At 42.1% G+C, this 23,248-nt stretch overlaps 1 protein-coding gene across 4 annotated transcripts in view; it reads right to left on the bottom strand.

Moving 5' to 3' along the window:
* Nucleotides 1-23,248, bottom strand: part of LOC132824973 (coiled-coil domain-containing protein 171-like) — a 265,522-nt gene that overhangs the window by 189,233 nt on the left and 53,041 nt on the right. For 3 of the 4 annotated variants that reach the window (XM_060839917.1, XM_060839908.1, XM_060839935.1), the window contains 4 exons: nt 14,090-14,182; nt 5,861-6,021; nt 5,227-5,365; nt 2,548-2,650 (listed from right to left, as the gene is read on the bottom strand). In XM_060839917.1, coding sequence (XP_060695900.1) covers nt 2,548-2,650; nt 5,227-5,365; nt 5,861-6,021; nt 14,090-14,182 — 496 coding nt within the window. The remainder of the gene's footprint in view (nt 1-2,547; nt 2,651-5,226; nt 5,366-5,860; nt 6,022-14,089; nt 14,183-23,248) is intronic. The other variant, XM_060839927.1, reaches the window with a different exon arrangement.

Raw genomic sequence — 23,248 nt, 5'->3', positions numbered from 1 at the left:
AGTGCAGGCTTTTTGGGTTTTGTTTCTAAACAGAGTGGTAAGAGTCTGGAAAGTTAAAAATCACACAACACCAGGTTACAGTCCAACAGGTTTATTTGGAAGCACTAGCTTTCGGAGTGCTGCTCCTTCATCAGGTGGTTGTGAAGGAGCATCGCTCCGAAAGCTAGTGTGCTTCCAATTAAACCTGTTGGACTATAACCAGGTGCTATGTGATTTTTATCTTTGTACACCCCAGTCCAACACCGGCATCTCCAAATCAGGAGTCTGGAACACACTGCCGGGGTGGTGGAAGCAGATACGATAAGGGCACTTAAGGGACCTTTAGATAAGCACATAAATATGCAAGGACTAGAAGGATATGGTCCCAGGGCAAGTAGAAGGAATTAGTTTCATTTGGCATCAAATTCAGTCCAAAATCGTGGACCAAAGGGCCCGTTCCTGTGCTATACCATTCTATGTTCTCACCAGAAACATCTGTCCATGGAGCATCATCTGTGGCCATAAAGTTATATCTTAGGCTGAAACAATTACATCTGGGGCTACAGATGCAAAACAAAAGTAGTGGCATTTATAAACAAAATTGCAATTTAGCACTGCATTGTCACCCAAGCCACCAAAGTATGTTGCCTGTTCCAAAGCTGGAAGGGTACTCCTCCTCAATGCACCGTCCCCTCAACCAGAATATTCAGAACCCCGTCAGAGAATTATTGTGCCATCTTTCCCTTCTCTGACATCTTCCAGAAACATTCTTGACCAAGCAGGGCAGCTTCAGAAAGCCAAAACTTGTTCGGATGCACAGAGCATTTTAAAGCTCATACGGGTGCAAGTGATATCAGTCTTTGAGCAAATATCCGCCGAGTGGCAGGTTTTGTGGGAATAGCATGTTGCAAAATGGGGCTGGAACCAGCTGTGGCAGACGTTTTCGGGATGGAGTAGGTAGTTAATAAAGCAAGTTTGATAAGATACAGCGAGAAAACTTGTTGGGCCTTGCAATGGAAATCTCTCCAAAAAATCTCAATATAATCTCCAATAATTTTGACTTTGCCAAAAATACATAAAATTCAGCCCACAATCTTTAAAAATCACCAATAAAAATAATAATATTAAGAACACTCCATTTTGTGGAGTTTCATTTGGCATCATGTTCAGTACAACATTTTCGGCCAAAGGGCACGTTCCTGTGCTTTACCATTCTATGTTCTCACCAGAAACATTTGTTCATGGATTAAAATCATCAACTTTGAACATTTATCTTTTAACATTATCTACTACAGATGATATTTTTCTAAGTTGACTGCAGTATTATATTGTGCTACACCTTCAGGTGGCTGGTCTCCTTGAAGAAGAATTCATGTTAAATTCACATCTGAGGCAATGCAAGCAATGGGGAACGCAAAGAGCCAAGGTTAAATGACAAAATATCACACTTCTGCAACTAGTCCCAGAGATGTAATTAGAGTGGAGCTCCCAATCAGTAGGTCACTCAATCATCTCAAGTTGAACCCATGACTTATATTTTTATTTTAATTGCATATTATAGAAATGGTATTTTGCTAATGAAAGCAACAGTCTTTTTCTGAAACATTCATTTACTAATTGCATTAACACAAATTTGACTAGGACAGAAATGTTTCTAGTTTCCTCATTATAGCATGTTCCTTCACTACAGTGGCCTCCCATTGTCTCCTCTGAGACTGGAATAAAAGTATGCTTTTCCCTGCAAAAATGCTCACTACAACCAACCATGAGCTGCCACTATTTAAAATGTCGGTCTAATGCAATATAGTTGGCTTTCACAGAATCCTTAGACCAAGAAAAAGCACTAAACCATGAATTATTGACTGAAATGTAAATACAGAGGAACCTCAACTATCCGGCATTCGATTATCTGAATATTGGATTATCTGGCAAGATTGCAAGGGCCCGATGCTCAGCTAAACTATGTTATTCGGCATTCAATTATCCAGAATTCGATTAACCGAATGAAATACCGCCCGCCCGTGTCCTTCGAATAATCGAGGTTCCTCTGTATTAACCAGTACATAAAGAAAATGTTACTGTGGAATTTTTTCACATGCCCAACATGGAGCATTTACTCTTTTTCTTTGAATGTTAAGATAACAACCCTTATTGTTGTCCTAAATAACCTTCCTGAATTGGCAGTTACCAAGTTGTTTAAGATGCTGCAGTATTTTGGCTCGAGGTACATAAAAAACATCTGGTCCCTTTCCAGGTATTTTACTTAGAAATCTGTGAGGGCCTCAGTTCCCTACAGGAATTATAAGCCAGCAAGCTCACTCTTTACTGCCTGTCAAGTTGACCCTGGCACTTGTAAATTAAGCTCCAGCTCAGCAGCATCAGGCCTACATTCTGTCACCTTTTCTCAGCCTGCTTGGCCACTGTACTGCTGTGAGGACCACTCTTATCTTGTCATCAGATCAGTGCATGTTGAGAAGAGGGATTACAGCGGCATCTGCAGAATTCCCACAATGCAGTGGCTTTTGGAACACTGACAGCTGCATCTGTCATTTCATATAGTCAACTAACCTGATGTCCGTAGGCCTGACACAGCAAAATTGCCCAAAAGGAGTTCTAGCTCTCTCATGCTGCCCCCATATGTTTCTTCCAGGAAAGCCTGCCGTTTCCTTGCCTTGTAAGAGAATTAAGGACAGATCTTATCAGAAAGAAATTAACATGTTACCACAAAAATAAATGCTTTTACACAGCTACATTAAGTAATATTTACAAGTTAAAACACAACCAAAAATGCCAATTTATGAAAGGATTTACAACGAGAAACAAGTAAATAAATTGTCTAAGTACCAAGATCTCACTTGGTTAAGCTAAGAAAATAAATGTGTAGGCACATATATCTAAAAAATAAAATTTGCACAGCATAACAATTTAAATATCAAATAATTTTTCATGAATGTCATCCAGAAATGTCTCTATACATTTATCTTTAATTACAGCATGTGGAACAGGACAGACATTTAACTTCAACATTGAAATGATGCATCAGCTACTGAAAATATCCACAGCAAAATTTACTTCCACTTAAAGCAAGATAATGAAATCTATTGATTTGGTATAATGTTTCAAAACCACATATAAACTTAAATCTCAACAAGAAAATAGATAACATTTTTAAGTTTCAGAAAGCCATTATGATGACTCTGTGTGTCAAATTATTTATTGACATAGCAACTCTGTACTATTTTGCTCACTCTTTTGTTAAAGATCTCCCAACAGTGTTAAAGGTGAAAATTCCAGATCAACACCCATATATATCAACCACATTAAAATAAAATCAAACTAATATAAAATATGTACACTATTTAAATGGCAAAATAGTTGGACCTTTAACGTTTCTGTTCGTCTTTCACCAGAACATGTGAGCAAGCTGCAGCTAATTCTGTGACTGTTCTAAGATGAAGTACAGCTGTTCCCTGGCAGGGGGACCCAGACATTCACCTTCTACAGCAAATAATTATGTTTGTTACCCAAGAATCAACAAAAAAAAGAGGCATAGCTAACACTTTTAACATTAAAAACACCTTGTAGCAAGGTTAGCTGTCCCTAAAGGTCAAAAGTAAGCTGATTATCATACAACTATAAATACAGTATCTCTGTCAATTTTGCAGCAAATTTCTAATACTTAAAAAAGTCAAATTTTTAAAAAAACTTCATTGTGAATAGAAAGCAATTTGATAGATTTGCTCATTTTTTTGAAAAGTTAAAACATTTTCATAATTTTACATAAATTGAAATCTTCACTCTTCATGCCCTCCCAGCCCCTAGTCATGTCTAACAAATCCTCACCAGGATACGTTCACAGCTTTCCTCTCTCAATCTTCACAATGAGTAATTCCTCAATCTCAGTGATTTCAATCTCTATCTCAATTCATCGTGCTTTCTTTTCCAAATGAATCTTCTGCTCTCTTCAATCACTATCTCTATATAAATTTTCCAAGCCATATTCAAAACCGCTATCACTGCCCTCCCTCTCACCTTGCTTCTGTCCCTGAGCTAGTTACCTCACATGGTCTCACTATTCCGATTACATCAATCATAGATAAGCCACCTAATCAATTCCTTTCATCATTCTCCACATAGAGACCTCTTTACCATTTCCCCAATCCCAACCATATCTGTCCTAGACAGAATACTGTCACAATGTACTTGCAACTGCATGTTCAAAACTATGCATTCAAAACCCCAGTTGGCCTTTGACCATTCATGAACTACGGCATTTCTGCAGCCATGGCCTGCTGAATTACATACTCAGCTCTATTATCAATGCCTCAATTCCAGTAAAGCCATTACTTTCTCTCAACGTGCCTGTTATCCACTCAGCTCTCCACCTTATTCCGTTAATTTCAGACTTGAATGGACACGGAGGAAAACTGAATCAGCCATTCATCGTCAGATCATTTTGGCCCACAAACTATCATCAGTATTCCTGATGCTTAATTCCCAACTTCAACCCCTTCCTGTTCAGTTAACCAAGTCTAGAGTATGATTTAGAGGTGCCACTGTTGGACTGGGGTGCATGAAGTTAAAAATCACACAACACTAGGTTACAGTCCAACAGGTTTATCTCAATCCTCAAGTATGTTTTATTCTAAAGAAGACTCATAATTAACTCTCCACAGATGCTGTCACACCAGAGTTTCACCAGCATTTTCCATATTTATTTCAAGTATTAGCACATCTATGTTTTCACTATATATTCCCCACTTCCTTTGTTGGTTGCAACATATTGATCCATCTCTGATGGTTCTGCTTGAAGGAGGACCCACATTCAAAATATAAACATTTTCACTTTCTCTACAACAACTGTGTGGTCCATAACAAAATTCGAACATTTTCTGTTTTTGTTTCATGAAAGTATAAAGCTTCATTTCCATAGTAAATAGTAGTGGTTTAGTAAAGTAGCTGCAAGTGGTGTGAAAGCAATTAAACTTGAAAAATAAAACTCCTAAATAGTACCCCAGAGTCAGCTTTGAACTAACGGGGTTCACTCAATACTAGTCAAATTTCAGCTCAATTACAATCTTCACAGGTGGCAACATACATGTCAGATGACCACAGGCATTATTACAGCGCACCATCCACTCCTATCTTTCCAGTACTTATAATAAATGCAACCATTATAACCTTGCAATCAAACAGACAATGCTGAATACTGTATTCAGCTTCATTTTCTATCAAGTTTATTCTTACTTTTCTTAGCTCATCCTGAAGATTTTCAAAACTTTCCTCATGGCCCTGAAGCATTTTTGAAAGGTCAGCAATCACATTATTCTTTTCTTCAATTTCTGCTATCAACTGTTGTTTTGATTCTGTAAATTCTTTTTGTAATCTTAAGGAGAAAATGGCAAGTTTAGTTAAAATTTGTAAATGTAAAATAAGAGCAACTTTCAAAAACTATGCTTCATTAATTTAACAAATTTAACAAGCCTAATCATTAGCTTGTGTAATTTAGCAATGAGTCCCTTATTATTTGACACCATACTTAAAACATAATCCAAAAAACACAGCACTTTCACATTATAGAGTATTGACTTGTGGTCATGCCCAAGAGATTTGGTTTTGAATCCCACTGTGACAGATGATGAGATTTAAATTCAATAAAATAAAATCTGGAATAAAGAGCTGACCTAATGGCAGCCGTATAACCACCATTGGTTTTCGCAAAACCCATCTGATTCAATACTGTCCTGGTCACTAATGATACCAGATTCACAGCAACATGTTTGACTCTTAACTGTCCTCTGAGCAATTAAGAGTAACAAAAAAATGCAGGCCTAGCCAGCAATTCCAATGTCCTGTGGATGAATAAATATATAAATCTTACTTCTGTAATTGATTAGTAGTTTCTGTAGCTTTTGATTTCTCCCTTTCATACGAGAGTTCAATATCGCTGAATTGCTGTTTAATCAAGTCCAAATTTAACGCTGCATCTGCATGACTTGACTTTTCCACTTGCAACATATTTTCTAGGTCTCGTATGCGCAACTATGAAACAATTAAAAAAATTAAAAATGATTCAAAATGTAGAATGCAATCATAAGTACGAACAGTAATAGGTTCTTTCAGAAATACCAGTTTTGGATGCACACCATCCTAAAATGTAATCACAAGAAACAGTGTTCTGCATATTATGGAAAATAATCATTTATATAAACTGTTACCTCAGAAACTGACAAAATTAACTCTCAGTGACTTTATAATGGATGAATATTTACTGCCAATGTAAAAGAGACACAGGGAATAAAACTACTCTTTGCAAAACAGGCTGATAGCGAGTCAGCAGTTAATTTCCACCACATTCAATCTTATTATCGTTGAAGTTCATATGCCAATAGTTCAACATCTTTTGGAGGCTAATTTAGACATATCACTGTGTGAAATCTAATTTCTTGGCAATATTTTCCAAGTCAATATCAGTTCAGTTGGAGCCCATTTTACACTGCTGGCTGAAATAGATTTCAATCCTACCATACATTTAAAATTTGTCACATACGCTGCCTGACAATAAGTTGTTTGAGAATAGATTACATTATAATCAAGTAAATATAAATATAAAAGGTGCTAAGATTTGTCTGGCCATGCTGTTTTTCAACCTGAAGTCACTTTCACAAACATTTCAACAGACAGAAATGATCTATTAACAGGTGACTATTGTCACCAATACTGAACAAGCAGACTGTTCGGTGAAGTATTTTTGCAATATGAACTGATCTTGGAAGAACTGTTGGGCGAAATTCACAGCACAGAATCAGATAAGTTAATTGTTTTAAGTGTGGCCTACAGAGAATCTGCAGTAGTGAGTAGGTTCTTTCTTAATTATGTGTTTTTTGGGGATATGAGTCATGATTAAACTTAAAATATAAGCCATAACTATTAACCTAACCTGGGACAGTGTTTGTAGAGGAATAAGACAGTGTTATTTTCTGGGTCTGTAGATTGTGAAGAAGCAAAAATGGCCTTTAATAGAGTGATATGTACTTCTTGTCAGATGTGTGAGTTTAAAGAGAGTTTAAGAGTTACTGTGGATTACATCTGCTGTAAATGCTGCTGGCTGCAAATCTTATCAGATCGAATGGATTGGTTGGAGAGACAGAAGCAATGAAGAATTTGCAACTGCAACAGTATGTGATGGATGGCAGGTTTAGGAAGTGGGGGGGCGGAGTCTCAGATACAGTCACATGAATGGGTTAACTCCAGGAAATGTAAGAGAGAGGTAGCCACCTAGTGCAGGAGTCTTTTGTGGATATACCCATTTCAAACAGGGGTGTTGGTTTGGAAAATGTAGGGGGTGATGGATACTCAGGGGAACGTAGCACAAACGGCCAGGTTTCTGGTATGGAGACTGGCTCTAGTGCAATGAGGGGTACATTGGGTTCCAAGAGATCAATTGTGTTAGGGGATTCTCTAGTTTGAGGTACAGACAGACATTTCTGTGGCCAGCAGCAAAAAAGCAGAATGGTGTGTTGCTTCCCTGGTGCCAGGATCAAGGATGTCTCAGAGAGGGTACAGAATATTCTCACAGGAGAGAGGGGCCAGCAAGAGGTCATTGTCCACATTGGAACCAACGACATAGGAAGGGAAAAGGTTGAGATTCTGAAGGAAGATTATAGAGAGTTAGGCAGAAATTTAAAAAGGAGATTCTTGAGAGTAGTAATATCTGGATTACTCCTGGAACTACGAGCTAGTGAGGGTAGAAATATGAGGAGAGAGAGCAGATGAATACATGGCTGAGGAGCTGATGTATGGGAGAAGGATTCACCTTTTTGGATCATTGGAATCTCTTTTGGGGTGGAAGTGACCTATACAAGAAGGACAGATTGCACCTAAATTGGAAGGGGACTAATATACTGGCAGGGGAATTTGCTAGAGCTGCTCGGGATGATTTTAATTATAAGGTTGGGGTGGGGAGAAACCAGGGAGATAGTGAGGAAAGAGATTAATCTAACACTGGTACAGTTGAGAACAGAAGCGAGTCAAACACTCAGGGCAGGAAGGGACAAGGTAGGACTAATAAATTAAACTGCATTTATTTCAAAGCAAGAAGTCTAACAGGGAAGGGAGATGAACTCAGGGCATGGTTAGGAACATGGAACTGAGATATCATAGCAATTGCAGAAACATGGCTCAGGGATGGGCAGGACTGGCAGCTTAATGTTCCAGGATACAAATGCTACAGGAAGGATAGAAAGGGAGCCAAGAGAGAAGGGAGAGTGGCATTTTTGATAAGGGATAGCATTACAACTGTGCTGAGGGAGGATATTCCCGGAAATACATCCAGGGAAGTTATTTGGGTGGAACTGAGAAATAAGAAAGGGATGAACACCTTATTGGAATTGTATTGTTGATCCCCTAATAGTCAGAGGGAAATTGAGAAACAAACATGTTAGGAGATCTCGGCTATCTGTAAGAATAATAGGGTGGTTCTGGTAGGGGAGTTTAACTTTCCAAACATAGACTGGGACTGCCAGAGTGTTAAGGGTTTAGATGGAGAGGAATTTTTTAAGTGTGTACAAGACAATTTTCTGATTCAGTATGTGGATGTACCTACTGGAGAAGGTGCAGAACTTACTCTTGGGAAATAGTGCAGGGCAGGTAACTGAGGTGTCAGTGGGAAGCACTTTGGGGGCCAGCGACCATAATTCTATTCGTTTTAAAATAATGATTGAAAAGGATAGACCAGGTCTAAAAGTTGAAGTTCTAAATTGGAGAAAGGCCAATTTTGACAGTATTAGGCAAGAACTTTCGAAAGCTGATTGGGGGCAGATGTTCGCAGGTAAAGGGACGGCTGGAAAATGGGAAGCCTTCAAAAATTAGATAACAAGAATCCAGAGAAAGTAAATTCCTGTTAGGGTGAAAGGGAAGGCTGATAGGTATAAGGAATACTGGATGACTAAAGAAATTGAGGGTTTGGTTAAGAAAAAGAAGGAAGCATATGCAAGGTATAGACAGGATAGATCGAGTGAATCCTTAGAAGAATATAAAGGCAGAAGGAGTATACTTAAGAGGGAAACAGGAGGGCAAAAAGGGAACATGAGATAGCTTTGGCAAATAGAATTAAGGAGAATCTAAAGATTTTTTTACAAATACACTAAGGATAAAAGGGTAACTAGGGAGAGAATAGGGCCCCTCAAAGATCAGCAAGGCAGCCTTTGTGTGCAGCTGCAGAAAATGGGGGAGATACTAAATGAGTATTTTGCATCAGTATTTACTGCGGAAAAGGGTATGGAAGATATAGACTGTAGGGAAATAGATGGTGACATCTTACAAAATGTCCATATTACAGGAGGAAGTGCTGGATGTCTTGAAACGCATAAAAGTGGATAAATCCCCAGGACCTGATCAGGTGTCCCCTAGAACTCTGTTGTAAGCTAGAGAAGTGACTGCTGGATCTCTTGCTGAGATATTTGTGTCATCAGTAGTCACAGGTAAAGTTGCCGGAAGACTGGAGGTTGGCTAACGTGGTGCCACTGTTTAAGAAGGGTGGTAAGGACAAGCCAGGGAACTATAGACCAGTGAGTCTGACGTCCGTGGTAGGCGAGTTGTTGGAGGGAATCCTGAGGGACAGGATGTACACATGTTTGGAAAGGTAAGAACTGATTAGGGATGGTCAACATGGTTTTGTGCGTGGGAAATCATGTCTCACAAACTTGATTGAGTTTTTTGAAGAAGTAACAAAGAGGATTGATGAGGGCAGAGCGGTAGATGCGATTTATATGGATGTCAGAAAGTCGTTCGACAAGCTTCCCCATGGAAGACTGATTAGCAAGGTTAGATCTCATGGATTAAAGGAAGAATGAGCCATTTGGATACAGAACTGGCTCAAAGGTAGAAGACAGAGGGTGGTGGTGGAGGGTTGTTTTTCAGACTGGAGGCCTGTGACCAGTGGAGTGGAGTTCCTGAAGAAGGGCTTACGCCCAAAACGTCGATTCTCCTGCTCCTCAGATGCTGCCTGGCCTGCTGTGTTTCTCCAGCATCACATTTTTCACTCTGGTCTCCAGCATCTGCAGTCCTCACTTTCTCCTAGTTCATCTTAACCTACTGCAAATCCTCTTGCAAGGATGCCTACCTTGAAGAAGCTCTCCTCCTTCCTCCACAAGGATCTCAGTGAGTCCCTCTCTCACTGCACCCCCCAGATCATCTCCTCTGCCCTGAAGCTCTTCGGCCACGTCCTGAAACAGACTCGCTACCACAGCCACATCTCCTTCCTCAGCACCTGCCTACGGAACGGACTGAACCCGCATGGACTCCGCACTACATTCAGACCAATACAATTTGGATCCAACCAGGACAACCAGTACCTGCAACAAATCTGAAGCCTCCAGCAACAGACCTCTCTCCGGATCCTCCGCTCCACGCTCGCAGCCATGTGCCTGTTACCTACAGTCCCTGCAGTCAGCCCTGCCCCAGCTCAGGACAACACTCTCCCAGATCTGCAAAGGACTTTTGCTGTTCTTCATCCTCAGAAGAATTCATACACTGAACAAACGTTTTTTCCTAGCCATATCGAACATCAAAGCAAGTAATTACAAAAAAAACTTTCATGTACTCACCCCCACACTCCGGATTTCTTGACCGTTCCTGAACCTTCTCACGACCTCCGGAACTGCTCAGGTGCCATTGCCCATGCGGCCGCTACAGCCACCACTGCTGCGGCGAAAGGTGCTGTCGCTTCCGCCCCCACCGCCGCACGACTACAGCCACCACCAACCATGCAGCCACTGCGATCGCCGCCCAGACAACCGACTCCACGATTGCCAGGAAGACCATCGCCGACAGATACACGGCCGCTGCGGGATCCACGACTACCAGGACCAGCGCCGTTTCTGGCCGGTGTGCCACTTCTGCTCCCGGAGCTGCCGTCGCTGCAGCCACTTCCGCCCCCAGTAATGTCACTCACCTGCTCAAGGACCACACCGCACGCTATGCCACTCCCACGTCGATCTCCGCCCCCATGTCAATCTCCATCCCGTCGATCTCTGCCTCCATGACCAACTCCGCTCCCATGACCAACTCTGCTCCCATGACCAACTCCGCTCCCATGACCAACTCCATCCCCACGACCAACTCCACCTCCACGACCAACTCCGCCCCCATGACAAGCTTCAGCCCCACACCAGGTCCTAACTCCCAGCCCTGCCGTACTTTCACCATCCCTCCAGACCTCCCCCTCTCTGAGAATGAACGATCAGTCCTCAGCAGAGGCCTCACCTTCATCCCACTACGCTCCCGGATCAATGAGTTCGACACGCGGCTAGACATCGAGCAATTCTTCCTCCACCTTCGCCTCCGCGCCTACTTCTTCAACCAGGACTCTTGCCCACCCTCTGACGACCCCTTCTCCCACCTCCAACACACCCCATCCACCTGGACACCCTATGTTGGCCTCTTACTCGCCCTCGATCACTTCATATCCAACTGCCACCGCAACATTGACTGCCTCAACCTGTCCACCCCTCTCACTCACTCCAACCTCTCACCCTCACAACGCGCAGCCCTCCACTCCAACCCCAACCTCACCATCAAACTGGCAGACAAGGTAGGCACAGTGGTAGTTTGGCGCACCGATCTTTACACCGCTGAAGCTAGATGCCAACTCGCGGACACCTCCTCCTACTGCCCCCTTGACCATGACCCCATCTCCCACCACCAAACCATCATCTCCCAGACCATCCATAACCTCATCATCTTAGGAGATCTCCCATCCACCGCCTCCAACCTCATTGTCCCGCAACCCCGCACCGCCCGTTTCTAGCTCATGCCCAAAATCCACAAACCTGACTGCCCCAGCTGACCCATTGTCTCAGCCTGCTCCTGTCCCACTGAACTCATATCTGCATACCTTGACACTGTCCTGTCCCCTTAGTCCAAGAACTCCCCATCTACTTTCGGGACACCACCCACAACCTCCACCTCCTCCATGATTTCGCTTCCCTGGCCCCCAACGCCCTATCTTCTCAATGGACATCTAGTCCCTATACACTTCCATCCGCCATCAAAGGCCTCCAAGCCCTCCGCTTCTTCCTTTCCTGCCGACCCAACCAGTACCCTTCCACTGAAACCCACCTTCAACTGACTGAACTGGTCCTCACTCTTAGCAACTTCTCCTTCCAATCCTCCCACTTCCGCCAAACCAAAGGAGTAGCCATGGGCACCCGCATGGGCCCCAGCTATGCCTGTCTCTTCGTCGGATATGTGGAACAGTCCATCTTCCGCAGCTACACTGGCACCACTCCCCACCTTTTCCTCCGCTACATTGATGACTGTATTGGCGCTACCTCGTGCTCCCACGAGGAGGTTGAACAGTTCGGCCACTTTACTAACACCTTCCAGCCCGACCTCAAATTTACTTGGACTGTCTCAGACTCCTCCCTCCCCTTCCTAGATCTCTCCATTTCTATCTCAGGCAACCGACAACAGAGACGGTTCCTGAAAAATGGCTCATGCCCGAAATGTCGATTCTCCTGCTCCTTGGATGCTGCCTGACCTGCGGTGTTTTTCCAGCATCACATTTTTCAACACCAGTGGAGTGCCACAAGGATCGGTGCTGAGTCCTCTACTATTTGTTATTTACATAAATGATTTGGATGTGAACATTAGAGATACTGTCAGTAAGTTTGCAGATGACACCAAAATTGGAGGTGTAGAGGACATCGAAGAGGGTTACCTCATATTACAACAAGATCTTGACCAGATGGGCCAATGGGCTGAGGATTGGCAGATGTAGTTTAATTCAGATAAATGCGAGGTTCTGCATTTTGGGAAAGCAAATCTTAGCAGGACTTATATACCTAATGGTAAGGTCCTCGGGAGTATTGCTGAACAAAGAGACCTTGGAGTGCAGGTTCAGAGTTCCTTGAAAGTTTAGTCACAGGTAGATAGGATAATGAAGAAGGCATTTGGTATGTTTTCCTTTATTGGTCAGAGTATTGAGAACAGGAGTTGAGAGATCATGTTGCGCCTGTACAGGACATTGGTTAGGCCATTTGTGGAATACTGCATGCAATTCTGGTCTCCTTCCTATCGGAAAGATGTTGTGAAACTTGAAAGAGTTCAGAAAAGATTTACAAGGATGTTGCCAGGATTGGAAGATTTGAGCTATAGGGAAAGATTGAACAGGCTGGGGCTGTTTTCCCCGGAGCGTCGGAGGCTGAGGGGTGACCTTATAGAGGTTTATGAGGGGCATGAATAGGGTAAATAGGCAAAGTCTTTTCCTTGGGGTCAGGGAGTCCAGAACTAGAGGGCATAGGTTTAGGGTGCGAAGGGAAAGATATAAAAGAGACCTACGGGCAACTTTTTCACGCAGAGGGCGTTATGTGTATGGAATGAGCTGCCAGAGGAAGTGGTGGAGACTGGTACAATTGCAACATTTAAGAGGTATTTGGATGGGTATATGAATGGAAAGGGTTTGGAAGGATATGCGCCGGGTGCTGGCAGATGGGACTAGATTGGGTTGGGATAGCTGGTCGGCATGAATGGGTTGGACCGAAGGGTCTGTTTCCATGCTGTACACCTCTATGACACTATATCAGATATTTCACACAGGTGTGTACTTACAGGGTAAGTGCTTAGAGTCAACAGATTCCATGGGACCCTAATGTATTTCCCTACTCCATCACCCTGAGTGAGGACAATCTGTCAAACATGGAAGATTACCTGCAACAGATGTTGGTACATTCGAAAATCTACAATTTTGTGAGTACTCCTAAATGTCCCCCTTCTTCTTAAGCAGATGAGATAACTTATTTAAAACCAACATACTGTGATCTTTATGAGGATATTAAGTCAAATACTCTTACATTCCAAAACAAATGAAAGACTGTGGTGCGTTTTACCGAACAGTTCTGAGCAAAACTTCGGCCTTATGTGAATTTTCACCTCAAACATCAACAAAATACTCAAAAATATTGTGCAGAAGCTTTTGTTTTAAATCTCATACGATTCCTGCATCAAAGCAATAAAAAAGATTTTTTAATGAAGAGATTTGTACCTGCGGCATGAATAATTTGCAAGTTTATCCAACATCTTAAACTTGAGATGGATAGTTTAGCTTTACCTGAATAATTTCAGAGTTAAATTTTGATTCCAGATGTGCAGCCCTTTCTGCCTCAATGTTTTCTTCTAATGTCTTCACTCTTTGCTGTGCTACCTTAAAAACCAAGAAACTATCAGATTTGCTAATTCAATAGTTTGCAGGCAATTAGTGCACAGAGATAAATTAATTGCCTTTATTCCCAGTGTAATAAAACCCCCAGAATATCAAAAACCAAAAGTAACTCATTAAAGAAAAACCTAAAATTCCACTTTTTGTAGCTGTTACTTTCATACAAATCAATGTAGCAAGATGCACAAGATAGGGATAAATGCTTCCATAGTTGGTGGTCACTTCTAAACAAAACTTGATAGCAGATTACCTTTCCAAGACTTTAGCACATTAAAATAAACAAAAGAATTGCACAGAATAAACTATTAGATATGTTATCACAACCTACCACTTCTGTATATGTGGCAAGTGTTAAAATTTAATGACACTATTCCAAATGGTTCTTTTTAGAATATAAACTGAGAGTCTAGAAATATTAATCAGGTCTGGGAGCAGCTGTCAAGAGAAACATTGATGACTTTTAATCAAAATTGGGGTTAGTAATGTTACAGGTTTTAAGTACAGAGGACAGTAAACAGGGTGAGGGGGTGATGGGTGAGGGTCAAAACCAACCGGTCTTTAATAGGCTGTAGATATTAAATACAAATATGAGAATGAAAACAAAAAGCAATGAAGGTGAATGAAGTACTTGCAGAAATGTCCACCTTGGGGATGTTCCCTCTCCCCTCAAATGGGATTCTGTTTGTTTATTTTACCTTACCCACTTGCAATGCTTTCCATTTCTCCTCTCATATTTCATTACTGTCGCCTTCAGTCAATCACCAGCCTTCTAATTGATCCATACTTTTTGAATCAACCTATTCATACATGGTGTGAAACACCTCTAGAACAAGGGGTATTTTGGCCTGGGCCTCCTGGCTCAGACGTAGGGACACATACTATTGTATGACAAGAACCCAGATTCTGGACACTCATGCTTGATTAAAACTGGTTATAACATTTTCTATTCTGGGGTACCACAAACGTACAACGCTGACTGCGTCTCTCTCTGAAGATGCAACCTGACTTACTGAGCATTTCCAGCATTCTACTTATATTTGTGGTTGCCAGAAAACAACAGTATCTTGTTTGGAAGTTTTGTTTGGCATCCCAGTTAAATATGTCCTTCAGACACATTACAAAAATAAATTGAATGGTTCTTTATTCAATTACTATTGGTGACAGCATGTTGTGCCCATGACTACCATTTGACTCTGACTCTGCAGCATCTGCAGTCCTCACTTTCTACTTTCTTACACCTAGGTCAATGATGTAATCAATGATAAATTGAAAGCTAATTATGAAAAGAAAAATGACATGTCTCTCACAAAAAGCAGTTCTTGTTTTTATTCTGACCTTAGAAATAATGTTCAACTTGCAAATGCAAATAATGACTTGTCCGAATTGAGAACCACTGAATACAGAGGAACCTCGATTATCCAAAGGTCTCAGGTGGGGAGTTTTGTTTGGTTAATCGAATGCCACATAACATAGTTGGCCTTGCATCGGGACCTTGTGATCTTGTTCAGACAATCCAAAATTCAGTTAATCAAAAGCCGGATAATTGAGGTTCCTCGGCATTTAGTTTAGCCTTCATAGTCAATTATGTGTGCCCTTGGCACTGCAAGACTGTGATCTCACGTCCATTGTCTAGCCATTGACATTGGTCCAATCTGTTATCTGCAGTAACATTTTGTTCCATCTGCTGACATGAAGTTTTACAACTTGCAGTCTTTCCAAAATTCTTTCAAATTTTTCAGGTTATTGATGCCAACTCTGGTTCCAGGTCACAATTTCTCTCTCTCGATATCCTTTAAAATTTTATATTGGATAGCGAGATTCTTAACTATTCCTAATTGCCTCACCAACATTGGTCCATGTTATCCAAATTTAAGATATTTATCTATGTTATCAACCAAGAACACAACCAACAGCAACAGACATTATAGACCTTGGTGAGGTTTATAAAATCATGAGGGACATGGATAGAGTGAATAACCAATGAATACTTCCAAGGGTAGGGGAGTCCAAAGTTAAACGGCTTAAGATGAGAAAGGAAAGATTTGAAAGGGACCTAAGAGGCAACTTTTTCAGGCAGCAAGTGGTGTCTGTATGGAATGAGCTGTCAAAGGAAGTGTTGGAAGCAGATACAATAACAACACTTAAAGGCATCTGGTTGGGTACATGAGTACAAAGGGTTTAGAGGGATATGGTCCCAATACTGGCAAATGGGACAAGATGAGTTCAGGATAACTGGTTGGCGCAGACAATTTGAACCAAAGGGTCTGTTCCTGTGCTGTATAACTCCATACTTATCTTAACAGATTAGCAGACAGTCTATTCAAAATAATTGAGAAATATGATGAAATAACAGATCATTCTTTCTGAGTTGCTGTGATTGAGATTTTTGTATAATTACTCATTTGCTTTAAGCTTTTAACAAATTAGTAAAGGATATAGTTTAAATCCTTTCTTCTATTTTTTCAGCATGGAAGAGAGTTTTGCATTACTACAACATACTGCGTTCATTGTGTGGAAGTAGGAGAGCATTCAGTTTCGATCTGACAAAGTAGAATATTTCCTTTTTCCAGAAAAATCAAAAGCTGTGAAGCAGCAAAGGAGTTGTGTGCTGCTGTGCGCACATCACAAAAAGTGCACAGGTACAAAAAAATTCAAATGAGCTAATGGAATGCTGCCTTTTATCTCAAAAGGGTTAGGAATGTAGTAGGAAAACATTAGCAATGTTAATAGGGGTAGGAATTCATGAAGGATTAAGTACCCAAATAAAAGTAAAATACTGCAGATGCTGGAAGTCTAAAATAAAAATGAAGTGCTGGAGAAACTCTGTTGATCTGCCAGCATCTATGGAGAGAGAAACAAAGTTGGCATTTCAAATCGTATTACTCTTCTTTGGAACGCCCATCAAAATTACTTAGATTAAGTAAGTGCACTCCATCTATTCCAATATTAATTAATCGGAGATAATTCACTTTTAATCCAAGAAAGAAAGCTCATAATTTGTTTTCTAAGTCTGAAAGACAAAAAGCTGTGAAAGAGCAAAAGGATTTGGACGTGCAATTTCACAAATCATCGAAAATCATTGCACATTTACTGAAAGATTTACATATAATTCCCATTCAAAGCAGCTGGAATGCAAATGGAAGTTATGCTTCAGTTGTCTAGAGCTTTGGCCAAACCCCATGTGAACATACTGCAGGCAATTTTAGATGTCAACCTCAAGAAAGATGCATCAGCCTTCAGGAGTTAGTCAAAATTTTCAAATTCAATAGGGGCAATGATCTACTCAAGACATTTAAATTGACTAATGCACAAAATCAAATATGAAGGCGATGGGAGGGCAGTTTTTCGTTCGGATAACTGATTATTTGGATAATCGATTTGACCTTAAACAAAGGAAGCCATACTGAGCATAATTGCATTAAAACACATGTTTACAGAGATTTTCATCTAATCGCAAAAATTTGTACAAACACTGGATACCACTTAAAAATGCATGATAGTTTACAAATCAAAGCACTTTTTGTGTAAATAAAAATCATTGCAAAATAATAACTAATCTCTTCCTCAAAGAAAATATCCAGCCGCTGTTGCTTTAGGTGCTCCTGTCTCTTTTGTTTTGCAAATGATAACATTTGCCGAAGGTGCATCAACTTATTGGCATCGACTCCATCTTGTGCTTCATACCACTCCATGAAAAGTTGCAAACTGTTGATAGCTTTGTTAGTGGGGACTGCAAGCGATGTCGGTTTCTGATTTTCCTTACCATCTACGGCGTCGATACTCTCCCACTGTTCTTCCGTCACTACACTGATAAAATGATCGTCATTGAGTATCTCTGTTTCAATGTTGTTGTCACAGTTTACCAAGCATCAATCTCAGCCTCTATAATGTCTCCCAATCTCAGCTGTCTGCAGTTCTCGGTGATGTCAGTGGTTAGCCTTTATCTGGACAGGTGTCCCTCTTCACCGTCACAGCTACCAACATGCAAGCCATTCCATGACTGTCGATGGCTTGATGCAGTCCCAACATTCAGCAATCACGAACAAAGCGTCCTTGATTGTGAATGCCTTCATAATTTCCTGCACTCCTTTGCCTGCACTGTATTCACGGAGGACGGCACATAATATGCTATGGCGATAATATTTGTTCAATATTGCGATGATTCCCTGATTGAGGAAATTCCCTGGTGATTCTAATTGGCTGCCTTCCATAGTGTGTGACCCCGCATTGTGGGCAAGGTGAAGGGCACGTTGCTCGAGTCCAACGCTTGCTAAATGTAATCTGACAGCAGGTACAAATTCTTTCTGAAACCAGGATGAAAAAAGTGGATATGTCATCCATGCCTTGTCTTGGGAGTTGGACTTATGGGAAACGAGTTCTTGTCACAGTTCTTGAAGCAATGTGTATTAGCACAACACTCAATGCAGACAAGCAGTAATTTATGAGTGCCAGTGGCGTTGACACAAGGGAAGATCATAATGCAATCCTTCTACACTTTATGTCCTGACATCTGCTTTTCCATGCTGGACACAAGTGTTTTGTCCAGCAGCGCACGTCAAAACAATCCACTTTCATCAGCATCGTACAATTGCTCAGGTTTATAATTTCCTTCACGGATGATGGATTGTAGTTTCTGTCTCTATCCTTCCACAGTGCTGTCATCCACAAAGTTCTGCTCTCCAAGAACAGTGAGTTGCCTAATGCCATGACGATGTTTGAAACGCTGTAACCAGCCCAATAATATGCTGTGATCAGCCTCACTGGCATGGAGTCGTTTGTGGAAACTGGCAGCCCTTTCTAGTAGCATCAGGCCAGATATGAGAGTCCCCTTTTCACACTGCTGTGAAAACTACAGAAATAGAGCTTGGTCAAGTTGCTCTTCTTTTGCTGGCTTCATGGATTTTATTTTTAATGTATTTGAAGCGTCACTTTGGTTGTTAAGTTTCTCAATCACCAGCCTTGCTTTCCTGATGTTCCAATATTGTATTCTTGTGCAACCTTTGATGTCTTTTCACCATGATCTAGATGCTGTAAAATCCACTTTTCTGTTCAATTGTCACTGCTGTCCGCTTACTCTTTACAGAATACGATAAGTACAACAAACTCAATCACTTATAACAGATACGTACTCGGAGCAAAGTCAGAGAAGGAATAAAGACACCACTGGTTTTGTCATGCATTGAAATCCTCCAGCATGTCAGTCATTTTTATGTGTTAAACTTATTTTAATACTGCTATAATTGACCAACTGAGATTGTTGCACCAGTTACATTAACACCTCTTTGATGCAACATTTGCATATCTTCTTCAGTGCAGGTCATCCGAATTCAGTACTCATTTAAACAAAGGATGCGATTGTCGCACCATTGTCAGTAACAATCAGAGTCATAGAAATGTACAGCATGGAAACAGACCCTTTGGTCTAACCCGTCCATGCCAACCAGATATCCCAAACCAATCTAGTCCCACCTGCCAGCACCCAGCCCCTATCCCTCCAAACACTTCCTATTTATATACCCATCCAAATGCCTCTTAAATGTTGCAATTGTACCAGCCTCCACCACTTTCTCTGGCAGCTCATTCCATACACGTACCACCCTCTGCATGAAAAAGTTGCCCCTTAGGTCTCTTTTATATCTTTCCTCTCTCACCCTAAAGCTATGCCCCCTAGTTCAGGACTCCCGACCCCAGGGAAAAGACTTTGCCAATTTATCCTATCCATAATTTTGTAAACCTCTATAAGATCACCCCTCAGCCTCCGATGCTCCAGGGAAAACGGCCCCAGCCTGTTCAGCCTCTCCATGTAGCTCAGATCCTCCAACCTTGGCAACATCCTTGTAAATCTTTTCTGAACCCTTTCAAGTTTCACAAAATTTTTCCGATAGGAATTCTCACAGATCTTATTTGGTTAATCTGATTTTCAGATAATTAATGTTTGGATAATTGAGGTTCCTCTGTAAACAATTGTGTTCAAAGTGAGAATCCAGATCTAAATGGCAACATCTTAAACATAGGAGTGAAACTTAGAAGCACTGGGTGTGGAAGAAGAGGTTCAAAGAAGCAGTGACTAACAACCCTAACAATCACTGTGAAAGCTTTGGAATTTGGGCATGGGCTTGAGAAGACTACATATTGTTCCCCTCAACAATAAGTGTACCGCTTTGGATACTGTTGGGGGGGGAACGGCCCAGCAGGGGTAAGCTGCAGTGACTGGGTCTCTGGCACGAGGTCCATCTCTGAGGCTCAGAAGGGAAATGGGGAGAGGAGGAGAGCGCTAGTTATAAGAGACTCTATAGTTAGTGGGACAGACAGGCGGTTCTATGGACAGGGTGAGACTCTCGGTTGAAAATGTGTTGCTGGTTAAAGCGCAGCAGGTCAGGCAGCATCCAAGGAACAGGAGATTCGACGTTTCGGGCTGGGTGCCAGGGTCTAAGATGTCTCGGACCGTGTCTTCAGAATCCTTAAGGGGGAGGGTGTGCAGCCAGAGGTCATGGTGCACATTGGCACCAACGACATAGGTAGGAAGAGGGGTAGGGAGGTCATTCAGGAGCTCAGGGAGTTAGGTTGGAAGCTAAAAGCTAGGACAGACAGAGTCGTCATCTCTGTGTTGTTGCCGGTGCCACGTGACAGTTAGGCAAGGAATAGGGAGAGAGTGCAGTTGAACACGTAGCTGCAAGGATGGTGTAGGAGGGAGGGCTTCAGGTATTTGGACAATTGGACTGCATTCTGGGGAAGGTGGGACCTGTACAAGCAGGACAGGTTGCACCTGAACCAGAAGGGCATCAATATCCTGGGAGGTAGGATTGCTAGCACTCTTCGGGGGGGTTTAAACAAATTTGGCAGGGGGATGGGATCGGGACTTGTAGTCCAACAAGTTAGCTGTTTTTCAGGATGTTCAAGAATGTAGGGAGGCTGTGGAGAAGGTAGCACTGACAGGGAGTACTTGCGGACACAGATGGGCTCAAGTATGGAGACTTCAACGCAAGGAGTATCAGAAATAAGGTGGGTGAATTTAAGGCGTGGATTGGTACTTGGGACTACGATGTTGTGGCCATCACGGAAATATGGATAGAAGAGGGACAGGAATGGTTGTTGGAGGTTCCTGGTTACAGATGTTTTAGTAAGATTAGGGAGGGTGGTAAAAAAGGAGGGGGTGTGGTGTTGCTAATTAGAAATGGTATAACAGCTGCAGAAAGGCAGTTCGATGGGGATCTGCCTTTGGAGGTAGTATGGGCTGAAGTCAGAAATAGAAAAGAAGTAGTCACCTTGTTGGGTGTTTACTATAGGCCCCCAATAGCAGCAGAGATGTGGAGAAACAGATTGGGAAACAGATTTAGGAATGGTGCAGAAGTCACAGGGTAGTAGCCATGTGCGATTTCAACTTCCCAAATATTGATTGGAAGCTCTTTAGATCAAGTAGATTGGACGGGGCGGTGTTTGTGCAGTGTGTCCAGGAAGCTTTTCTAACTCAGTATGTAGATTGTCCGACCGGAGGGGAGGCCATATTGGATTTGGTACTCGGTCACGAACCAGGACAAGTGATGGGTTTGTTAGTGGGTGAGCATTTTGATGATGGTGAGCACAATTCTGTGACTTTCACCTTGGTTATGGAGAGAGATAGGTGCGTGCAACAGGGTAGGTTTTACAATTGGGGGAAGAGTAAATACGATGCTGCAAGATAGGATCTGAGGAGCATAAGTTGGGAGCATAGGCTGTCAGGGAAGGATGTCATTGAAATGTGGAACTTTTTCAAGGAACAGATATGACGTGTCCTTGATATTTATGTACCTGTCAGGCAGGACAGAGATGGTCATGTGAGGGAACCTTGGTTGATGAGAGAGGTTGAATGTCTAGTAAAGAGGAAGAAGGAGGCTTACATAAGGTTGAGGAAACAAGGTTCAGACAGAGCGTTGGAGGGATAGAGGATAGCCAGGAGGGAGCTGAAGAAAGGGATTATGAGAGCTAAGAGAGGGCATGAAAAATCTTTGGCGGGTAGGATCAAGGATAACCCCAAGGCCTTTTATGCGTATGTGAGAAACATGAGAATGACGAGAACGAGGGTAGGTCCGATCAAGGACAGTAGTGGGAGACTGCGTATTGAGTCAGAAGAGATAGGAGAGGTCTTGAATGAGTACTTTTCTTCAGTATTTACAAATGAGAGGGACCGTATTGTTGAAGAGGAGAGTATGAAACAGACTGGTAAGCTAGAGGAGATACTTGTTAGGAAGGAAGATATGTTGGGCATTTTGAAAAACTTGAGGATAGGCAAGTCCCCCAGGCCTGACGGGATATATCCTAGGATTATGTGGGAAGCAAGAGAGGCAATTGCAGAGCTGTTGGCAATGATCTTTTTGTCTTCACTGTCAACGGGGTTGGTACAAGGAGACTGGAGAATGGCGAATGTTGTGCCCCTGTTCAAAAAAAGGAATAGGGATAACCCTGGGAATTACAGGCCAGTTAGTCTTACTTCGGTGGTAGGCAAAGTAATGGAAAGGGTACTGAGGGATAGGATAGTATCTTGAAAGACACTGCTTGATTAGGGACAGCCAGCACGGATTTGTGAGGGGTAGGTTTTGCCTTACAAGTCTTATTGAATTCCTTGAGGAGGTGACCAAGCATGTGGACGAGGGTAGAACAGTGGATGTAGTGTACATGGATTTTAGTAAGGCATTTGATAAGGTTCCCCATGGTAGGCTTATGTGGAAAGTCAAGAGGCATGGGATAGTGGGAAATTTGGCCAGTTGGGTAGAGAATTGGCTAACCGGTCGAAGTCAGAGAGTGGTGGTAGATGGTAAATATTCAGCCTGGAGCCCAGTTACAAGTGGAGTTCCGCAGGGATCAGTTCTGGGTTCTCTGCTGTTTATAATGTTTATTAATGACTTGGAAGAGGGAGTCGAAGGGTGGGTCAGTAAACTTGCAGACAATACAAAGATTGGTGGCATTTTGGATAGTGAGGAGGGCTGTTGTCGGCTGCAAAGGGACTTAGATATGATGCAGAGCTGGGCTGAGGAGTGGCAGATGGAGTTCAACCCTGTCAAGTGTGAGGTTGTC

Source organism: Hemiscyllium ocellatum, chromosome 2 (genome assembly GCF_020745735.1).
Source record: "Hemiscyllium ocellatum isolate sHemOce1 chromosome 2, sHemOce1.pat.X.cur, whole genome shotgun sequence".
NCBI classification, from domain to species: Eukaryota; Metazoa; Chordata; class Chondrichthyes; order Orectolobiformes; family Hemiscylliidae; genus Hemiscyllium; species Hemiscyllium ocellatum.
This window is presented reverse-complemented; position numbering and strand designations above follow the sequence as displayed.